This window comes from Nerophis lumbriciformis, linkage group LG32 (genome assembly GCF_033978685.3).
Source record: "Nerophis lumbriciformis linkage group LG32, RoL_Nlum_v2.1, whole genome shotgun sequence".
In the NCBI taxonomy this organism is placed as follows: Eukaryota; Metazoa; Chordata; class Actinopteri; order Syngnathiformes; family Syngnathidae; genus Nerophis; species Nerophis lumbriciformis.
The window spans coordinates 29,637,430-29,656,459 of record NC_084579.2 but is presented as its reverse complement, the minus strand read 5'-3'; the positions used below and the strand labels follow the sequence as shown (position 1 = coordinate 29,656,459).

At 40.0% G+C, this 19,030-nt stretch overlaps 1 protein-coding gene across 1 annotated transcript in view; it reads right to left on the bottom strand.

Annotated features, from left to right (window-relative positions):
• The window catches only part of ntrk2b (neurotrophic tyrosine kinase, receptor, type 2b), a 97,156-nt gene extending 92,016 nt beyond the window's left edge, over positions 1-5,140 (bottom strand). Inside the window, exon 1 of the mRNA XM_061927027.1 lies at positions 4,910-5,140. Coding sequence (XP_061783011.1) covers positions 4,910-5,100 — 191 coding nt within the window. The 5' untranslated portion in view covers positions 5,101-5,140. The remainder of the gene's footprint in view (positions 1-4,909) is intronic.
• Between the last annotated feature and the right edge of the window lie 13,890 nt (positions 5,141-19,030).

The window sequence follows — 19,030 nt, the reverse complement described above, 5'->3', positions numbered from 1 at the left end:
CCTTCCACCATACACCCCTTCTGGATATTAGTTCACACTCCGTTTTGTGTAGTTATTATTATAATTGTTTGATTACTATATATATTTTAATATATATAATAAAATACATAGAGCTAGAACAAACCCTGGTGTCTTTGCCGTCATCTCCCCTCTGTAAACCATAACAGGTAAACTGGAATCAAACTTTTACTTTTTACTTTTAGTCATGGCTAAGGACAAAAATGAGTGAGTAATATTTTCGGAGTAGTAGCACAGTGATCAAAGTGTTTAAAAGTAATAAGGGGGTTGTTGTTTTTCGGGGAAAACTGCCTTTGAAATGAGGCTGGGCACCCTCACTCCATCTCGAACAAATAAGAGATGAAAGCCGTTGATTACACACAATTTGAGCGGAGGACAATGAGCTTTAACAGATTTTGCATTCTGAAATTCTAATAAAAACTGACTCCTTTAACAAAATACAAGTTTGGCTTCGACAATGGCGGTAGCTTACTCAAATCTCTTGTCCGTTGGACGTGCTCGTATGGGTCAATTCCACAGAGAGGTTCGGATTTTTCCCAGAAGTACCCCACAATGCATATCCGGAATCCATTTTGAAGGGCGAGCACCATCATGATACCAAGGAACTAGTCTGAAGAAAATAACCTTGCACAAGCTGTGATACGATGCAGAAATACTGCGTGTCATTGGATTAGAAGTCCCTTTGTTGTTACAAGGAGAAAACAGACGTAATTGGATGTAAAGATCTCTACCAGATCGACAAGTCTGAGTGGAGCAGAGACCACGACATATTCCCCGATGTCTCATACCCGGACTTTGTGAACGACTTAAATTTTCAACCCAGCCCATTTTACACTTTATATGACTTTCAAAACGATAAGAGCCTTGAAAGCTACGACCGCTTTGTTTGTGATGTTTGTGTTTTTCAGCACTAACCGAGTGGACATCGTGTCGTCAAGGCAAGAGTCAAGAACTCACAGAAATTATCGTAGCCAAGTTTGACACCCTGGATAATCACGGATGACAAATCTGAGGTCATCTCAGCTGACTGTGACTATAAGGCAGGATTGGGAGAATGATGTTCTCGTGTAGCTTCACTTTTGTTTTATGTGGAAGTCAATTTCTATCAGTACACCAACTATCAAAGTTCTTCGACCAAGCACATCAAGTTAATGCAAAGCGGGGCTGTCAAATTTATTTTACATTCATTTTTACCTATAGAACGTTCGTAACTACCGTATTTTCTGGACCATAGGGCGCAGCGGATTATAAGGCGCACTGCCGATGAATGGTCTTTTTTCATATATAAGGCGCACCGGATTATAAGGCGCATTAAAGGAGTCCTATTATATTTTTTTTCTAAAGTGAAAACACTTCCTTGTGGTCTACATAACATGTAATGGTAGTTCTTTGGTCAAAATGTTGCATAGATTATGTTTTACAGATCATATTCAAGCCGCTTTCTGACAGTCGCATCCAGATGCGTTGTTTTGTGGGCGGTCTCATTACCGTGGCTCACTTCCGGCAGCGTCTTCTCCCCGTCATCTTTGTTGTAGCGGTGTAGCGTGCAAGGACAGGAGTGGAAAAAGGGTCCAAAAATGGAGCTAACTGTTTTAATAACATTCAGACTTTACTTAAATCAATAACGGCGCAGCATCTCCTCATCTGGAAACAACAACAACGATGTGTCCCGTGAAAAAACGTCCGACTGGAACACTCTAATAACTAAAGTTCCTTGGGTGAATAATGTAAACCCACTACACCGGTATGTTTTAGCGCTTTCATGGCGAGTTTACTGACAGATATAAGTAAGAACTTTACACTACTTTATATTAGAAATGGCAACAGCGGAAGGTAGAGAAAAGGAAGAAGCTTATCGAGACGGACTACAAAGGCAGAAGCGCGCAATTTTTCAGGATTTATGCAGATCCCAAATGCAGATCAGCAGGTACCAGAAGGTAAGAAAAGTTGCTTTTGCATATTATTGCGAAACAAAACGCCAGATAATATGTCTTACCTTATACACACACCATAATAATACTTGTATGTTTTAATGCACCAACAATCCTTCAAGCGGTGCGGCTTCATAGCTTACCAAAGTTGTACTCAAATATTTTGATAGATTTTTGAGTGCCATGTGTAATGTTCTATATCTTCAATGGAACATATAAAATGTTGGTGATGTTTACTTGAGTCATATTGCCATCATATTGCAGTCCACACGTATCTCTTATGTTTGACTGCCATCTACTGGTCACACTCATCATTACACAGTGTACCAAATAAAATTGCTTCGAGGTCGGTAAGTAAAACCATAATTATTTCGTACATTAGGCGCACCGGGTTATAAGGCGCACTGTCGAGTTTTGAAGAAAAAAAAAATGATGCGCCTTACAGTCCGGAAAATACGGTACCTGAAATGAAATGAGCCCGACAAACACGAAGATGTTCATAGCACGTCACATTTGCTCGGTTAATTGTAGCAATCCATGCTCGCCTTTGACGTTCACTCTTCGTTTTAGTCATTTCTCCCTGTCCAGATATAACCTTAGGAATTCTATAAAAGCTAGTTTTATCCCTCCCACCTCGATTGTGACAGTAGACAATGGCACACTTATACAACACTTAAAACCTTTAGCATATTTAGAACTTTTACCATACTCGCCAACCCTCCCGAATTTTCCGGGAGACTCCCGAATTTCGGGACAACCATTCTCCCGAAAATCTCCCGATTTCCAGCCAGACAACTATATTGGTGGCGTGCCTTAAAGGCACTGCCTTTCGCGTCCTCTCTCACCTGAAAAGGAGACTATTATAAAGGTCTCCGTTATCGCTTTACAAAATATACTGGTTTATCTATAACCCATAAAGTAGGCAGGCACGGAGCTATTTCTCAGTGTATGTTTATTCCAGCCGGCACGTTAATACTGTAGCGGCTGGCTACAGTGTGTTAGCCAATGACTTTGGCTGGGAAGCGGGACTTCCGGGAGAGATAGGGAAGTGACGTTGTTAATAGGAAGTGGGTGTTCGAGTTTTGCCGGGGAAAGGGATAGACACACATTGGAGCTGTTGTGTGGTTGAATTACATCTTGTGCAATAAAGACAAGACAAACAAAGAAGTCGTATGAGCCTACATTCCTGGGATTATTACAATACACTGACACACAACATCCGGATTCCCATCATTCCGTTCTCATTTGCGGATGTTTTCAACAAATCTGTGAAGGATATGTTCCCGGATTCAGAGATCGCTCGCCAGTACTCAAATGGCAGAACAAAAGCTACTCAAATACTGAAAGGTAAGTGTTTGTTTTTTTTAAAGTAAGCAGCAAGTTCAGTACAGTTAATAGAACAACTGTGTTTTCATTACTGTTTACTGTAATATATATATACGAATATATATAATATAATATATATATAAGAAATACTTTGATTTCAGTGAATTCTAGCTATAAATATACTCCTTCCCCTTAACCCCACCCCCCGGCACCGCCCCCTCGACCCAGCCCAACCTCCACCCCCCACCCCTCCAATCTCCCGAATTCGGAGGTCTCAAGGTTGGCAAGTATGCTTTTACTGAAACAACGCAGCAATGTCAGTGGACGATCGATATCGCAAAACAGTTGCAATAACAGAATCAATGTCAGCACACGACTCCTCGCGGCGTGCCGCCATTGTTGTTTGAATCAAACAGTCGCTTCGGCGCTACGTCGCGTCTATGAAATCCCGCCCCGCGATCCTGATCAGTTCATTATTTTTTGCCATCTTGAAGGAGTTTGCAATGCCCTCAAGCCCAGATCCTTGTGTGGAGCTCAGCGAACTACAAGGATCTGGCGAGAACCAGGTTAGCAGGAACCCACAATGCACTGCGAAATCACGTGCCCTTTCGAGCCCTGTACAAACTTTTCAGTTTACGAACCGATTAAGTTCATAAATCGAAGTACTTCTGTTTAAACTTGCACCCCAGTCATGAGTATTACTTTTTGCATTGGTTGTACAGTTTATTATTACTGCAATATTTAAACTATTTCATGTCGGGCAAATTGTTTCCCACTCTACAAGAAATGAGAATATTGCCTGACCGTTAATGGTTTGGGTTAAAGAAATAAAAATTAGCTCGGTTGGTAGAGCGGCCGTGCCAGCAACTTGAGGGTTGTAGGTTCGATTCCCGCTTCCGCCATCCTAGTCACTGCTGTTGTGTCCTTGGGCAAGACACTTTATCCACCTGCTCCCAGTGCCACCCACACTGCTTTAAATGTAACTTAGATATTGGGTTTCACTATGTAAAGCGCTTTGAGTCACTAGAGAAAAGCGCTATATAAATATAATTCACTTCACTTCACTTCAAATCCAGTTTGAAATAGTGCATGTCTATACATGAATCTCTCACGCAACGTTTTTACTCGCCATGCGACACGTATGTCACGCTGTCTGCGCACGCCTCTGCACACACGCGCGCCCACACTGACGCACATGCACGGCGCTATATAGCCTTAGCCGCGCAATATCATGTGTCACCCTTTAAGCGGGGTGGAGATGCACGGTGTTCACTTTATTTATTTTTATTTTTATTTTTTTAAATAGCTGCTTAGTAAATGGGCGCGCACCGCACGACCATTACGCACGCGCGCTCCGCGCACACGCACGCGCGCAGCAGCAACATCGCCGCTAGTGGCACGCGCATCCCCACCAAACACCTCGCACGATTTCACGTGTCCGCCGTGACGACACGATCCACATTGCGTGGGATATTAGCAGAAAGAGGCGATAACGCGTCACGTGGTTTATCCTTTCCGACGTGCAATCATCGTCGTCGTCATCCCCCCCCCCCCCCCCCCCCCCCCCCCAAAAAAAAAGGTGGCGTCCTAATAACTTCACACGCACACGCACACACACACACACATGCACTCACATCTCGTTGATGTTCTCCATCTCGTCCAGCGTCAGCAGCGGGAAATCCTTGATGCCCGGTTCGGGATGGACGCAAACAATCGTGGAGACGGCGCAGGTGCAGGACTCCGGGCAGGCGGCGCTCAGTCCCCACATTCCATGCAGCAGAGCCCACAGGAAGAATCCGAGGCGAGCCATGCCATGCCAGTCCATCGCCGCGCCAAACCTCTTGCCCTCCCACCAAAAAAACAAACAAACCACAAAAAAAAAAAAAAAAAAAAAAAACACCCTCCCACCCCCGACTAAGTACCAAATTGGATTAAAATCCGCTCCTCCTCCTCGATTGCTGCTTTTATTCGATCCTTTGCGCCAGCCTCTGCACTGGATCAAGACGCCATAGATCGGCCTGCAGAGCCAGATTCGCACACACGACACACACCGTGGAAGGAAGGTGTCAAGTGCTCCGGCGGTGTCCTGCTTCTTGGTGCTGATGGTGATGCTGTCTCACTCCTCCATGCATGCAGAGCGATCGCCGAGCTCCCACCCCCCTCACCCGTTTTTTTTTTCTTTTTTTCTTTTTTTTTTTTTGCCTTGTAAAAACAAATATGACGTGTTCCAGATGTTTGGAGATCAATAGGCAGGCAGGATGGCTGGTTGCCCCCCTCCACCCCCTCCTCTCTCACTGCTTCACTCCCCCCCCCTCCCACCAAGAGAGCTCTCCCTCACATGCGAGGTGGTAATGATGACGATGATGATGATAACTATACCTTCATCGATTATCAACACACACCTTTCATGCAGCCATCAGATCACCTAAATATTAGGTACACCTGCACACCGCATCCAAAAGCATCAGTGCCATCTCAACTGAGGATGCAAACTTTTCTGTTGTACTACTACACACACACCCAAACAATAACAGTGCATGCTCAACTTACACACATGCACGCACACGTTGTGTGACGTCCACGTTGACGCACTAAAACTAAACTAAAACAGACCCATTAAAAAACACACACAACTAAAAGAGGCACGCTGAAGGAATTGCGTGTGAATGCTCCAATGCTGATAGAATGTAGTATGAATGTAAGAATAGTTTGAATGTTGAAGTGAAGTGAATTATATTTATATAGCGCTTTTCTCTAGTGACTCAAAGTGCTTTACATTGTAAAAAAAATCCTATTTTTATGGTTAATTTACTCACTCTATTTTTTTAAATGGTTTATAAAACTGTAGAATTGAAGACATTATCTGTAAATAAACAATCCGCCTGTTATTTTAAGTGATATGCCAGTAATGACAAACTATGTATATTTCTATTTTTTTTTTACAGAAAAATACCAAATTAATTATACATAGCATTTTCTGTTTTCTTAAATTACTTTCAGCACGGTGGTAGAGGGGTTACTGCGTCTGCTTCACAATACGAAAGTCCTGAGTAGTCCTGGGTTCAATCCCGGGTTCGGGATCTTTCTGTGTGGAGTTTGCATGTTCTCTCCGTGACTGCGTGGGTTCCCTCCGGGTACTCCGGCTTCCTCCCACCTCCAAAGACATGCACCTGGGGATAAGTTGATTGGCAACACTAAATTGGCCCTAGTGTGTGAATGTGAGTGTAAATGTTGTCTGTCTATCTGTGTTGGCCCTGCGATGAAGTGGTGACTTGTCCAGGGTGTACCCCGCCTTCCACCCGATTGTAGCTGAGATAGGCTCCAGCGCCCCTCGCGACCCCGAAGGGAATAAGCGGTAGAAAATGGATGGATGGATGGATGGACTTTCAAATTCATATAAAATTACAGTAATTATCTTTCATTAAATATGTAGCTTGTTATATAAAAGTCTATGTCCATACTAACAATCTAAAGCGGTGGTTCTTAACCTGGGTTCGATCGAACCCTAGGGGTTCGGTGAGTCGGCCTCAGGGGTTCGGCGCAGCGACTCATAGTGTAAATAAAAACTTCTTCCTATCGGCGTATTATGGATACCCCCAAAGAATGTTCCCTTTAATTTTCCATCTGATTTGCAGGTGTGTCATTTGTTGTGAGTTCATGCACTGTGTTGGTTTTGTTCTTTGAACAAGGTGATGTTCATGTACGGTTCATTTTGTGTAAAAAAACATATAACTTTGTCTTGAATTTGAAAAAAAACAAAAACATTTTATTTTTCACTAAAGAAGGGATGCACGAAACTGGTGGGGTTCGGTACCTCCAACAAGGTTAAGAACCACTGATCTAAAGGTATTTTTCTGCAGAACTTTATTAAAGGTGGTTGATCTTAACAATTCAGAAAAAATCTGTAAAATAATGGTATTTTTCTGTGGAACTGCCAGCATTGTCACTTCATTAAAGGCGTTTGATCGTAATAATTTGGAAAAACTCTGTAGAATAAAGGTATTTTTCTGCAGAACTGTTTGCATCGTCACTTTATTAAAGGTGGTTGATCTTAATAGTTTAGTAAAAATCTGTAAAATTACGATATTTTTCCGCAAAACGTTTCATGAAAATTTCTGTAAATATAATGTTTTTGATCATTATTTGGTTTACAATGTTTTACTTTAATTTTATGGTTTTCGTTTGGCAGCCGTAGCTGCCAGTAGATGACTGTTTTTTTACAGAATTTTTTTTTTACAGTGTAGTGAAACCCATTATCTGAGTTACATTTAAACCAGTGTGGGTGGCCACTGGGAGCTTGTGGGTAAAGTGTCTTGCCCAAGGACACAACGGCAGTGACTAGGAGGGCAGAAGCGGGGATCGAACCTGCAACCCCCAAGTTGCTTGCACAGCCGCTGTACCAACTGAGCCACGCTGCCCCGAAGAGTTTGAATTGCCGGGAAAGCCGGGATTTGGTTTGGAGTTTGGGAAAGTGTTAGTTTGAATGTCCAGGATGAGTGGAATGGGTTAATGTTGGAATGGTTTGAATAGGTTGAAAATGTGGGAATTGTGCAACTTGGAAAAATGTCCCATTCGTTTCAATGGGAAATTCCTGGAAATTTGGGGAAAAGTGGGATTTAAAAAATATATATATTAGGAGCATGAATGTCCTGGATGAGTTGAATTGGTTGGTGTTGAAATTGTTTAAATCGGTCAAGAAATGTTGAAGTAGTAAATGGTATTAGGGAATTTCGGGAAAATCTGAATTTTTTGGAAAATGGTAAAAACAAATTGGAATGGTCTGAATGAGTTGAAATGGTTGGTATTGGAATTTTTCAAATCGGTCAAGACATGTTGAAGTAGTAACATGTTGAATTGAGAAATGGTATGACGGAATTGCTGGAATTTTCGGGAATTTTTCCAGTTAAAAAAAACCCCAACGTTTTCGTTTTTTGTCCTGATTAAGAGGAATGTTTTGATGGTGGAACGGTTGAAGTGAGTTGAAAAATGTGGGAGGATTAGTCGCCAGAAAACAGGGTGGAAATAAGGCTTTGGAAAACCAGGAATTCTGGAATAACCTGGAATTTTTTTGAACTCGGGAAAAAAAGTAGTTTAAATTTCCAGGATGGTGGAATGTGTTGAAGGTGGAATGGTTTGAATCGGTTGAAAAATGTGGAAATGGTGGAAGTTTGGGAAGTGGCCAATTCATTTTGAATGGGAAAATGTCCCGATAAAAACCTGGAAATCTGGGAATTTTTGGAATTTGGTAAGGGAAAGCCCGCGATTCCCGAATAGGCTGAGCAGTTTGAGGTTGGAACGGTTTGACGGTAGAGATCGCCAAAATCTGGAGAAGAAGAAGAAGTTGAATAAATAGATGAATTTTGGTGTAGAAAACTTTTGGAGCTAGAAGAGGCAATTGCTGAAAGAATTGCGTGTGAACGCTCCAATGCTGAAGTTGAACTGGAATGCTGACAGAATGTTGTATGAATGTAAGAATAGTTTGAATGTTGAAGTGAAGTGAATTATATTTATATAGCGCTTTTCTCGAGTGACTCAAAGCGCTTTACATAATGAAACCCATTATCTGACTTACATTTAAACCAGTGTGGGTGGCCACTGGGAGCATGTGGGTAAAGTGTCTTGCCCAAGGACACAACGGCAGTGACTAGGAGGGCAGAAGCGGGGATCGAACCTGCAACCTTCAGGTTGCTCGCACAGCTACTGTACCAACTGAGCCACGCCGCCCCGAAGAGTTTGAATTGCCGGGAAAGCCGGAACTTGGTTTGGAACTTGGGAAAGTGTTACCGTAGTTTGAATGTCCAGGATGAGTGGAATGGGTTAATATTGGAATGGTTTGAATAGGTTAAAAAATGTGGGAATTGTGCAACTTGGAAAAATGTCCCATTCATTTCAATGGGAAATTCCTGGAAATTTGGGGAAAAGTGGGATTTAAAAATATATATATATTAGGAGCATGAATGTCCTGGATGAGCTGAATTGGTTGGTGTTGGAATTGTTTAAATCGGTCAAGAAATGTTGAAGTAGTAAATGGTATTAGGGAATTTCGGGAAAATTAGGAATTTTTGGGAAAATGGTAAAAAAAAACTTGAATGGTCTGAATGAGTTGAAATGCTTGGTGTTGCAATTTTTCAAATCGGTCGAGAAATGTTGAAGTAGTAACTGTCATGTTCTGTGATCATGTTTTGTTTAAGTTATGTTCTGTTTGGTTTTTGGACTCTTTTTAGTTCCTGTTTTCACTCCCTTGCTTTGTCACCATAGCAACCATTAGTTTCACCTGGTTCACATTTTCACTCATGCACCTGTTGTTAATCATGTCACTGTTATTTAAGCCTTTCTTTTTCTGTTGGTCGTCCTGGCGACATTTAACTCTGTTACCCCTGTTTACCTCTGATGACTTCTGCTACCCATGTTACCATAGTTCCATGCCAAGTGAGTTTTGTCTATTTTTATGTCTCAGTACGTGTTTTCGTTTTCATGTTCATAGCTTTTGCCCAAGTGCTAGTTTATTGTTTTCAAAGCCAAGTTTGTTCTTCCGCCTTGTGCGCGCTTTTTGTTTGTTCATTTTGTTAGTGTTAAAATAAATGATGTCTTTACCTTCACGCCATGTCCACTCCAACTTTACTTGCATCTCGGGAAAACAAACACCCGAAAGTCCACGTCCTGACAGTAACATGTTGAATTGAGAAATGGTATTATGGAATTCCTGGAATTTCTGGAAAAAGGGAATGTTTGCAGTTAAAAAAAATGTGGGGTTTTTTCTGATTGAGAGGAATGTTTTGACGGTGGAACAGTTGAAGTGAATTGAAAAATGTGGGAGGAGTAGTCGCCAGAAAAACGGGTGGAAAAAGGGCTTTGGAAAACCAGGAATTCTGGAAAAACCTGGAATCTTTTTTAACTTGGAAAAAAACAGTTTACATTTCCAGGATGGTGGAATGTGCTGAAGGTGGAATGGTTTGAATCGGTTGAAAAATGTGGAAATGGTGGACGTTTGGGAAGTGGCCAATTCATTCTGAATGGGAAAATGTCCCGATAAAAACCTGTAAATCTGGGAATTTTTGGAATTTGGTAAGGGAAAGCCCGCGATTCCCGAATAGGCTGAGCAGTTTGAAGTTGGAACGGTTTGAATCGGGTGAAAAACATGGACGGTGTCCAAAATCTGGCCTGCGCGTAGTCCCGAGTAAAAAAAATAAAAAAAATTTAATTTAATTTTATTTATTTTTATATAATCAGTCCTTTCTAGCCCATCCATCAATCAATTTCCTACCGCTTGTTACTCTCAGGGTCTCCGAGCCACTCAGGCAAATCATATTGTCTAAAAATGCATTTTACCATCGATAACGTGACTAATTATACTTTCACAACGTAAAAGCATTTTTATTGTAGGTTTATCAGCTGGAGTATGTTTAGAACTACCAGTGAAGTGAAGTGAAGTGAATTACATTTATATAGCGCTTTTTCTCAAGTGACTCAAAGCGCTTTACATAGTGAAACCCAATATCTAAGTTACATTTAAAGCAGTGTGGGTGGCACTGGGAGCAAGTGGGTAAAGTGTCTTGCCCAAGGACACAACGGCAGTGACTAGGATGGCGGAAGCGGGGATCGAACCTGCAACCCTCAAGTTGCTGGCATGGCCGCTCTACCAACCGAGCTATACCGCCCCAGTAGATATAGATTTTTTTTAGGTTTATTTCGTCAGAAAAACTGATGTCAAAATGACAGCACTTGCATGCATCCGGGCATAGCCACACACGTTCTTGGTAGCAGTCATGGCGCCTGGCCATACTCTCTTTATACACAACTCTACACCTGCAGGCTCCATATAGTGGTGTACCAAAGAATCACTTAATCAAATATTCAAACACAGTGTCATTGTTCAAACTGTGTGTAATGTTACAGTGGCCAAAAATATGAAATATACATGTTAAATAAAACCTCTGCCTTATTTCCAATTAATACTTAGGCCTACTACGCTACTGCATTCTAATGTTGGTCATTACAGTGGTACTTGGTGAAAAAAAGTTAAAGAACCACTGCTGAAAGGAATAATGCAATTACATGATTGCTGTTCATTTTTTCAAATTATAGCTGCAGAAGTTTCATACTACAGTGGTACCTCAACATAAGAGTGCCCCAAGGTAAGTGTGTTTTGAGATAAGAGCTAATTATCATAAGGGAAACTGGACTTGTTTTCTTTTAATTTAGCCTATTATTCACAATCCCCATGTGAGATAAGAACACATATAGGACATTTAGGAATTTCACCATCTACGGTGCGTAATATCATCAAAAGGTTCAGAGAATCTGGAGAAATAACTGCACGTAAGCAATGATGTTAGGGACCTTCGATCCCTCAGGCGGTACTGCATCAAAAAGCGACATCAATGTGTAAAGGATATCACCACATGGGGTCAAGAAAACTTCAGAAAACCACTGTCAGTAACTACAGTTTGTCGCTACATCTGTAAGTGCAAGTTAAATCTCTACTATGCAAAGTGAAAGCCATTTATCAACAACACCCAAGAACCGCCGCCGGCTTCGCTGGGCCCGAGCTCATCTAAGATGGACTGATGCAAAGTGTAAAAGTGTTCTGTGGTCTAATGAGTTTACATTTCAAATTGTTTATGGAAACTGTGGACGTTGTGTCCTACGGAACAAAGAGGAAAATAACCATCTGGATTGTTATGGGCGCAAGGTTCAAAAGCCAGCATGGTATGGGGGTGTATTAATACCCACTTACACATCTGTGAAGGCACCATTAATGCTAAAAGGTACATACATGCTGAAAGGAGCAACATATGTTGCCATCAAAGCAACGTTATCATGGACACCCCTGCTTATTTCAGCAAGACAATGCCAAGCCACGTGTTACATCAACGTGGCTTCATAGTAAAAGAGTGCGGGTACTAGACTGGCCTGCCTGTAGTCCAGACCTGTCTCCCATTGAAAATGTGTGGCGTAATATTAAGCCTAAAATACGACAACGGAAACCCCGGACTGTTGAACAACTTAAGCTGTACATCAAGCAAGAATGGGAAATAATTCCACCTGAAAAGCTTCAAAAATTGGTTTCCTCAATTCCCAAACGTTCACTGAGTGTTGTTAAAAAAAAAAAGGCCATGTGGTAAAAATGCCCCTGTGCCAACTTTTCTGGCAATGTGTTGCTGCCATTAAATTCTAAGTTAATGATTATTTCCCAAAAAGAAAAATATTTTCTCAGTTCCAACATTAAATATCTTGTCTTTGCAGTCTATTCAATTGAATTTAAGTTGAAAAGGATTTGCAAATCATTGTATTCTGTATTTATTTACACAACGTGCCAACTTCACTGGTTTTAGGTTTTGTATAACATTTCTTCATAAAACTATTGGAGTTGTTAGTAGTGCATTGTATTGTAATGTTTTTAATACTGTATTGCTGGTTTAAAAGTTTGTATTTATTTTTAAAAGGCATGCAACATGTTAAAATCATCCGTTTTGGGGGAGGAGGGGGCGAGCAACAATTACATTGATTTCAATTTATTTCATTGGAAGATGTTGATTTGAGATGCAAGCGTTTTGAGTTAACGGCTTCCTCACAAAACCAATTAAGCCTGTAAGTTGAGGTACTACTGCGTATGCCTTTATCAACCATGAGTGGGGCTGTTCAACTGTACAACTGTTCCATCAGACCAGGCCCATGACTAATATTTTAGTAGCAGAGCATTTTTGTCATATGGAGCATTTCTGACTTTTGCAGTAGATCTCTGAAAGCTTTTGAAACAGCACAATGTAGTGCTCTGCTGTTGTGAAGACCTACACAAATGAAAAACCTTGAGGATATTTGACTTGTGTCATAGGTCCTCACAAACAACAGAGCGCTGCTGTCATACAGTGCATCTGGAAAGTATTCACAGCGCTTCACTTTTTCCACGTTTTGTTATGTTACAGCCTTGTTCCAAAATCGAATAAATACATTTTTGTCTTCAAAATTGAACACACGCCATAATGATATTATTTTTTTTTTTTTTAAGAATTTTTTTAATTGGCCTTTGCCATGAAGCTCAAACGTGAGGTCAGGTGCATCCTGTGTCAACTGGATCACCCTTAAATGCATTCCAACTGTGGTACATTCAGTTGACTGGACATGATTTGGAAAGGCACACACCTGTCTATATATAAGGTCCCATACTTGACAGTGTATGGCAGAGCACAAACCAAGAATAAAGTTGCAGGAATTGTATGTAGATCTCTGAGACAGGATTGTCTTGAGGCAGAAATCTGGGGAAGAGAACAGAAAAGTATCTGCTGCCTTCAAGGTCCCAATGATCACAGTGGCCTCCATCTATCCATCCATCCGGTAGCGGGAGGTGCTGGAGACTATCTCAGCTGTATTCGGGCAGAAGGCGGGGTACACCCTGGACAAGTCGCCACCTCATCGCAGAGAAAATACAAATAAACAGACAACACACACACACACACGCACACATACATATACATGTATATACATATGCATACACACACATACACATATATATATATATATATATATATATATATATATATATATATATATATATATATATATATATATATATATATATATATACATATATACACACATACACGTATACATATGTATATATATACAGGTAAAAGCCAGTAAATTAGAATATTTTTAAAAACTTGATTTATTTCAGTAATTGCATTCAAAAGGTGTAACTTGTACATTATATTTATTCATTGCACACAGACTGATGCATTCAAATGTTTATTTCATTTAATTTTGATGATTTGAAGTGGCAACAAATGAAAATCCAAAATTCCGTGTGTCACAAAATTAGAATATTACTTAAGGCTAAAACAAAAAAGGGATTTTTAGAAATGTTGGCCAACTGAAAAGTATGAAAATTAAAAATATGAGCATGTACAATACTCAATACTTGGTTGGAGCTCCTTTTGCCTCAATTACTGCGTTAATGCGGCGTGGCATGGAGTCGATGAGTTTCTGGCACTGCTCAGGTGTTATGAGAGCCCAGGTTGCTCTGATAGTGGCCTTCAACTCTTCTGCGTTTTTGGGTCTGGCATTCTGCATCTTCCTTTTCACAATACCCCACAGATTTTCTATGGGGCTAAGGTCAGGGGAGTTGGCGGGCCAATTTAGAACAGAAATACCATGGTCCGTAAACCAGGCACGGGTAGATTTTGCACTGTGTGCAGGCGCCAAGTCCTGTTGGAACTTGAAATCTCCATCTCCATAGAGCAGGTCAGCAGCAGGAAGCATGAAGTGCTCTAAAACTTGCTGGTAGACGGCTGCGTTGACCCTGGATCTCAGGAAACAGAGTGGACCGACACCAGCAGATGACATGGCACCCCAAACCATCACTGATGGTGGAAACTTTACACTAGACTTCAGGCAACGTGGATCATGTGCCTCTCCTGTCTTCCTCCAGACTCTGGGACCTCGATTTCCAAAGGAAATGCAAAATTTGCATGGTTGGGTGATGGTTTGGGGTGCCATGTCATCTGCTGGTGTCAGTCCACTCTGTTTCCTGAGATCCAGGGTCAACGCAGCCGTCTACCAGCAAGTTTTAGAGCACTTCATGCTTCCTGCTGCTGACCTGCTCTATGGAGATGGAGATTTCAAGTTCCAACAGGACTTGGCGCCTGCACACAGCGCAAAATCTACCCGTGCCTGGTTTACGGACCATGGTATTTCTGTTCTAAATTGGCCCGCCAACTCCCCTGACCTTAGCCCCATAGAAAATCTGTGGGGTATTGTGAAAAGGAAGATGCAGAATGCCAGACCCAAAAACGCAGAAGAGTTGAAGGCCACCATCAGAGCAACCTGGGCTCTCATAACACCTGAGCAGTGCCAGAAACTCATCGACTCCATGCCACGCCGCATTAACGCAGTAATTGAGGCAAAAGGAGCTCCAACCAAGTATTGAGTATTGTACATGCTCATATTTTTCATTTTCATACTTTTCAGTTGGCCAACATTTCTAAAAATCCCTTTTTTGTATTAGCCTTAAGTAATATTCAAATTTTGTGACACACGGAATTTTGGATTTTCATTTGTTGCCACTTCAAATCATCAAAATTAAATGAAATAAACATTTGAATGCATCAGTCTGTGTGCAATGAACAAATATAATGTACAAGTTACACCTTTTGAATGCAATTACTGAAATAAATCAAGTTTTTCAAAATATTCTAATTTACTGGCTTTTACCTGTATATATATATATATATATATATACATATATACACACATACACGTATACATATGTATATACAAAACCCAAAACCAGTGAAGTTGGCACGTTGTGTAAATCGTAAATAAAAACAGAATACAATGATTTGCAAATCCTTTTCAACTTATAGTCAATTATATTGCCTGCAAAGACAAGATATTTAATGTTGGAACTGAGAAACTTTTTTTTTTTTTTTTGCAAATAATTTTTAACTTAGAATTTATTGGCAGTAACACATTGCAAAAAAGTTGGCACAGGGGCATTTTTACCACTGTGTTACATGGCCTTTCCTTTTAACAACACTCAGTAAATGTTTGGGAACTGAGGAGACCAATTTTTGAAGCTTTTCAGGTGGAATTCTTTCCCATTCCTGCTTGATGTCCGGGGTCTTCGTTGTCGTATTTGACGCTTCATAATGCGTCACAGATTTTCAATGGAGGACAGGTCTGGACTACAGGCAAGTCAGTCTAGTACCCGTGCTATTTTACTACGAAGCCACGCTGTTGTAACATGTGCAGAATGTGGCTTTGCATTGTCTTGCTGAAATAATCAGGGGCGTCCAGGAAAAAGACGTTGCTTGGATGGCAACATATGTTGCTCCAAAACCTGTATGTACCTATTTTGCCACTTGTGCCAGATTTTTTGAAACATGTTGCAGGCATCAAATTCCAAATGAGCTAATATTTGCAAAAATAACAAAGTTTACCAGTTCGAACATTAAGTATCTGGTTTTTGCAGTCTTTTCAATTGAATATAGGTTGAAAAGGATTTGAAAATCATTGTATTCTGTTTTTATTTACGATTTACACAACGTACCAACTTCACTGATTTGGGGTTTTGTACAAACATACACACACACATATACACATATGTATACATATATACATATCTATATATATATATATATACACATATACATATATAAAGATACAAATAAACATATGTACATATATACACACACAAATTTATATACATATATATACACGCACACATATATATATATATACATATCAATATTTACATATATACCCATATATTTGCATATACAGGGTTTCCACTAGATTGCCACTATATATGTGGCGGTGGGGGCGACAATTATATATATGACATGTTAATTTGGATTTGCAATGATGCATATATTTTCTTTATAAAGGCTAAACACATGTTATGTATATTTAAAAACAAATACTAGTGTTATTCAGTTATTTAGAAAATTATAAAAAATTATTTAAAACATTTTCAATATTATAAAGTTCAAACGCTTTAAAAATAATAACTGCAAAAACCGTCTGAGCCTTTATTTGGTGTTTTTGTCTTAAGTCAGGGGTCGGCAACCCGCGGCTCTAGAGCCGCATGCGGCTCTTTAGCGCCGCCCTAGTGGCTCTCTGGAGCTTTTTCAAAAAATTTATGAAAAATGGAAAAAGATGAGGGGAAAAAAATATATTTTTGTTTTAATATGGTTTCTGTAAGAGGACAAACATGACACAAACCTCCCTAATTGTTACCAAGCACACTGTTTATATTAAACATGCTTCACTGATTCGAGTATTTGGCGAGCGCCGTTTTGTCCTACTAATTTTGGCGGTCCTTGAACTCACCGTAGTTTGTTTACATGTATAACTTTCTCCGACTTTCTAGGACGTGTTTTATGCCACTTCTTTTTCTGTCTCATTTTGTCCACCAAACTTTTAAGGTTGTGCATGAAAGGTGAGTTTTGTTGATGTTATTGACTTGTGTGGAGTGCTAATCAGACATATTTGGTCACTGCATGACTGCAAGCTAATCGATGCTAACATGCTATTTAGGCTAGCTAAATGTACATATCGCATCATTATGCCTCATTTGTAGCTATATTTGAGCTCATTTAGTTTCATTTAAGTCCTCTTAATTCCATGACACACTATCTATATGTAATATGGCTTTTAATTTTTTGCGGCTCCAGACAGATTTGTTTTTGTATTTTTGGTCCATTATGGCTCTTTCAACATTTTGGGTTGCCGACCCCTGTCTAAAGTGGACTCCTAAAATCAAACAATTTTTGTATAATTTCTAATGTATCGGGATACGAAAATGTTGTTTGTTTATATACAGAATTTTGTTTGTGGCCCCATTTTGGTCTATAATATTACTTATTTCTCATTAGATTCCCGAGGGCCCCCAAACCACATTAGACCTAACATCACCGCCCCACATACACCCATTCATTATGTTCACATTCCCCCAAAAACCTAATCATTGACCTAATTTGGTTATTGTTACCTTTATTATATCCGGCGTTCTGCGCATGTGTCAGTCTTCCCAACGTGATAAACTGGAAGCACAGTAGATGGTGCACTCTATAAGAAACCACAATATATACATCTTAGTTTAATCAATAGTGTTTTTCATCATGCGTTGGAACCGGTAGCATCATTTGGCCTTTTTAGCGGGGCTAAAAGCTACAAAAAAAATCCCTAAATTATGCTGTTGTTTTAATTTTGAAAAAATGTTGTTGTATTATTTATTTATATTTTCCAGAATGTGAGTTTTAACAATCACACAACCTGCCATTATTCACTTGAATATAATTATAAATCTGTCAAGTTTCCCATTAAGACAAGTATTGAGATTTGCTGATACACATATGATTATCATTAGTGGATACTAATAATGATAATAATGAATATAATAAGTATTATAACTATTAATATTGGTGCATCTCCTGTCTTTAATAACCAGTGAGGCCCCTTAGTTCCTTAATTGATTGCACCACAATTATGTGCTATGTGATGCAAAAGTGAACTTAAACATGACTTTGTCCAATGCTGCCAAAAATATGTTTATCACATTTTTAAATTTCTTCTATTACCTCATATTGGTTTCCAATTGTTGAGGCTGTTTGTGAAACAAATACAAAAAAACAACAACTATACCATAAGCAAAAGTGAGGGAGCGTATCAAGCACGACACATGATCTTTGGTTAATGTCGCTATGGTGACTTGCTTTCTTTTGGTAATTTAGTTTTTGGGTTGCTTTTGTTCTCCTACTAAATATTTAAACACTTTTAATATAAAGTAGTCACAATGTTAGTTTTATCAATCATACAACCTGTAATTATTCACACACATTAAATCTGATTATAAATCTGTCAAGTTTCCCTTTAAAACTTGTGTAAGGTAGAGATTAGCTGATTCATGTAGGATTACCAACAGTGAATACTAAAAATCAGAATAAAACATTGTGGTGCTTTTCAGCAATGGTCTTTCGTCTGTGACAATCCTGCTCTCGCTCTCGTTCTCTCTCGTGCTCCAACTCCAGCCACCATCAACAACAACCCTCCCTCTCCTTCCCGGCTGCTGCCTTTAACAGAGCGACAGGTGATTAGATAAACGCGTCCAGGTGGGCCATCTACTCACCTGTCGCTGATCTCGAAGCCGGTCCTGGCACATCCCGCTTCGCCGCAGGCCCGCAGGCCACTCCCCTCCACAAACATTATTATTAAAAATTATTATTAGTGCATTTCCTGAAGGTTTAGCCTCCCTT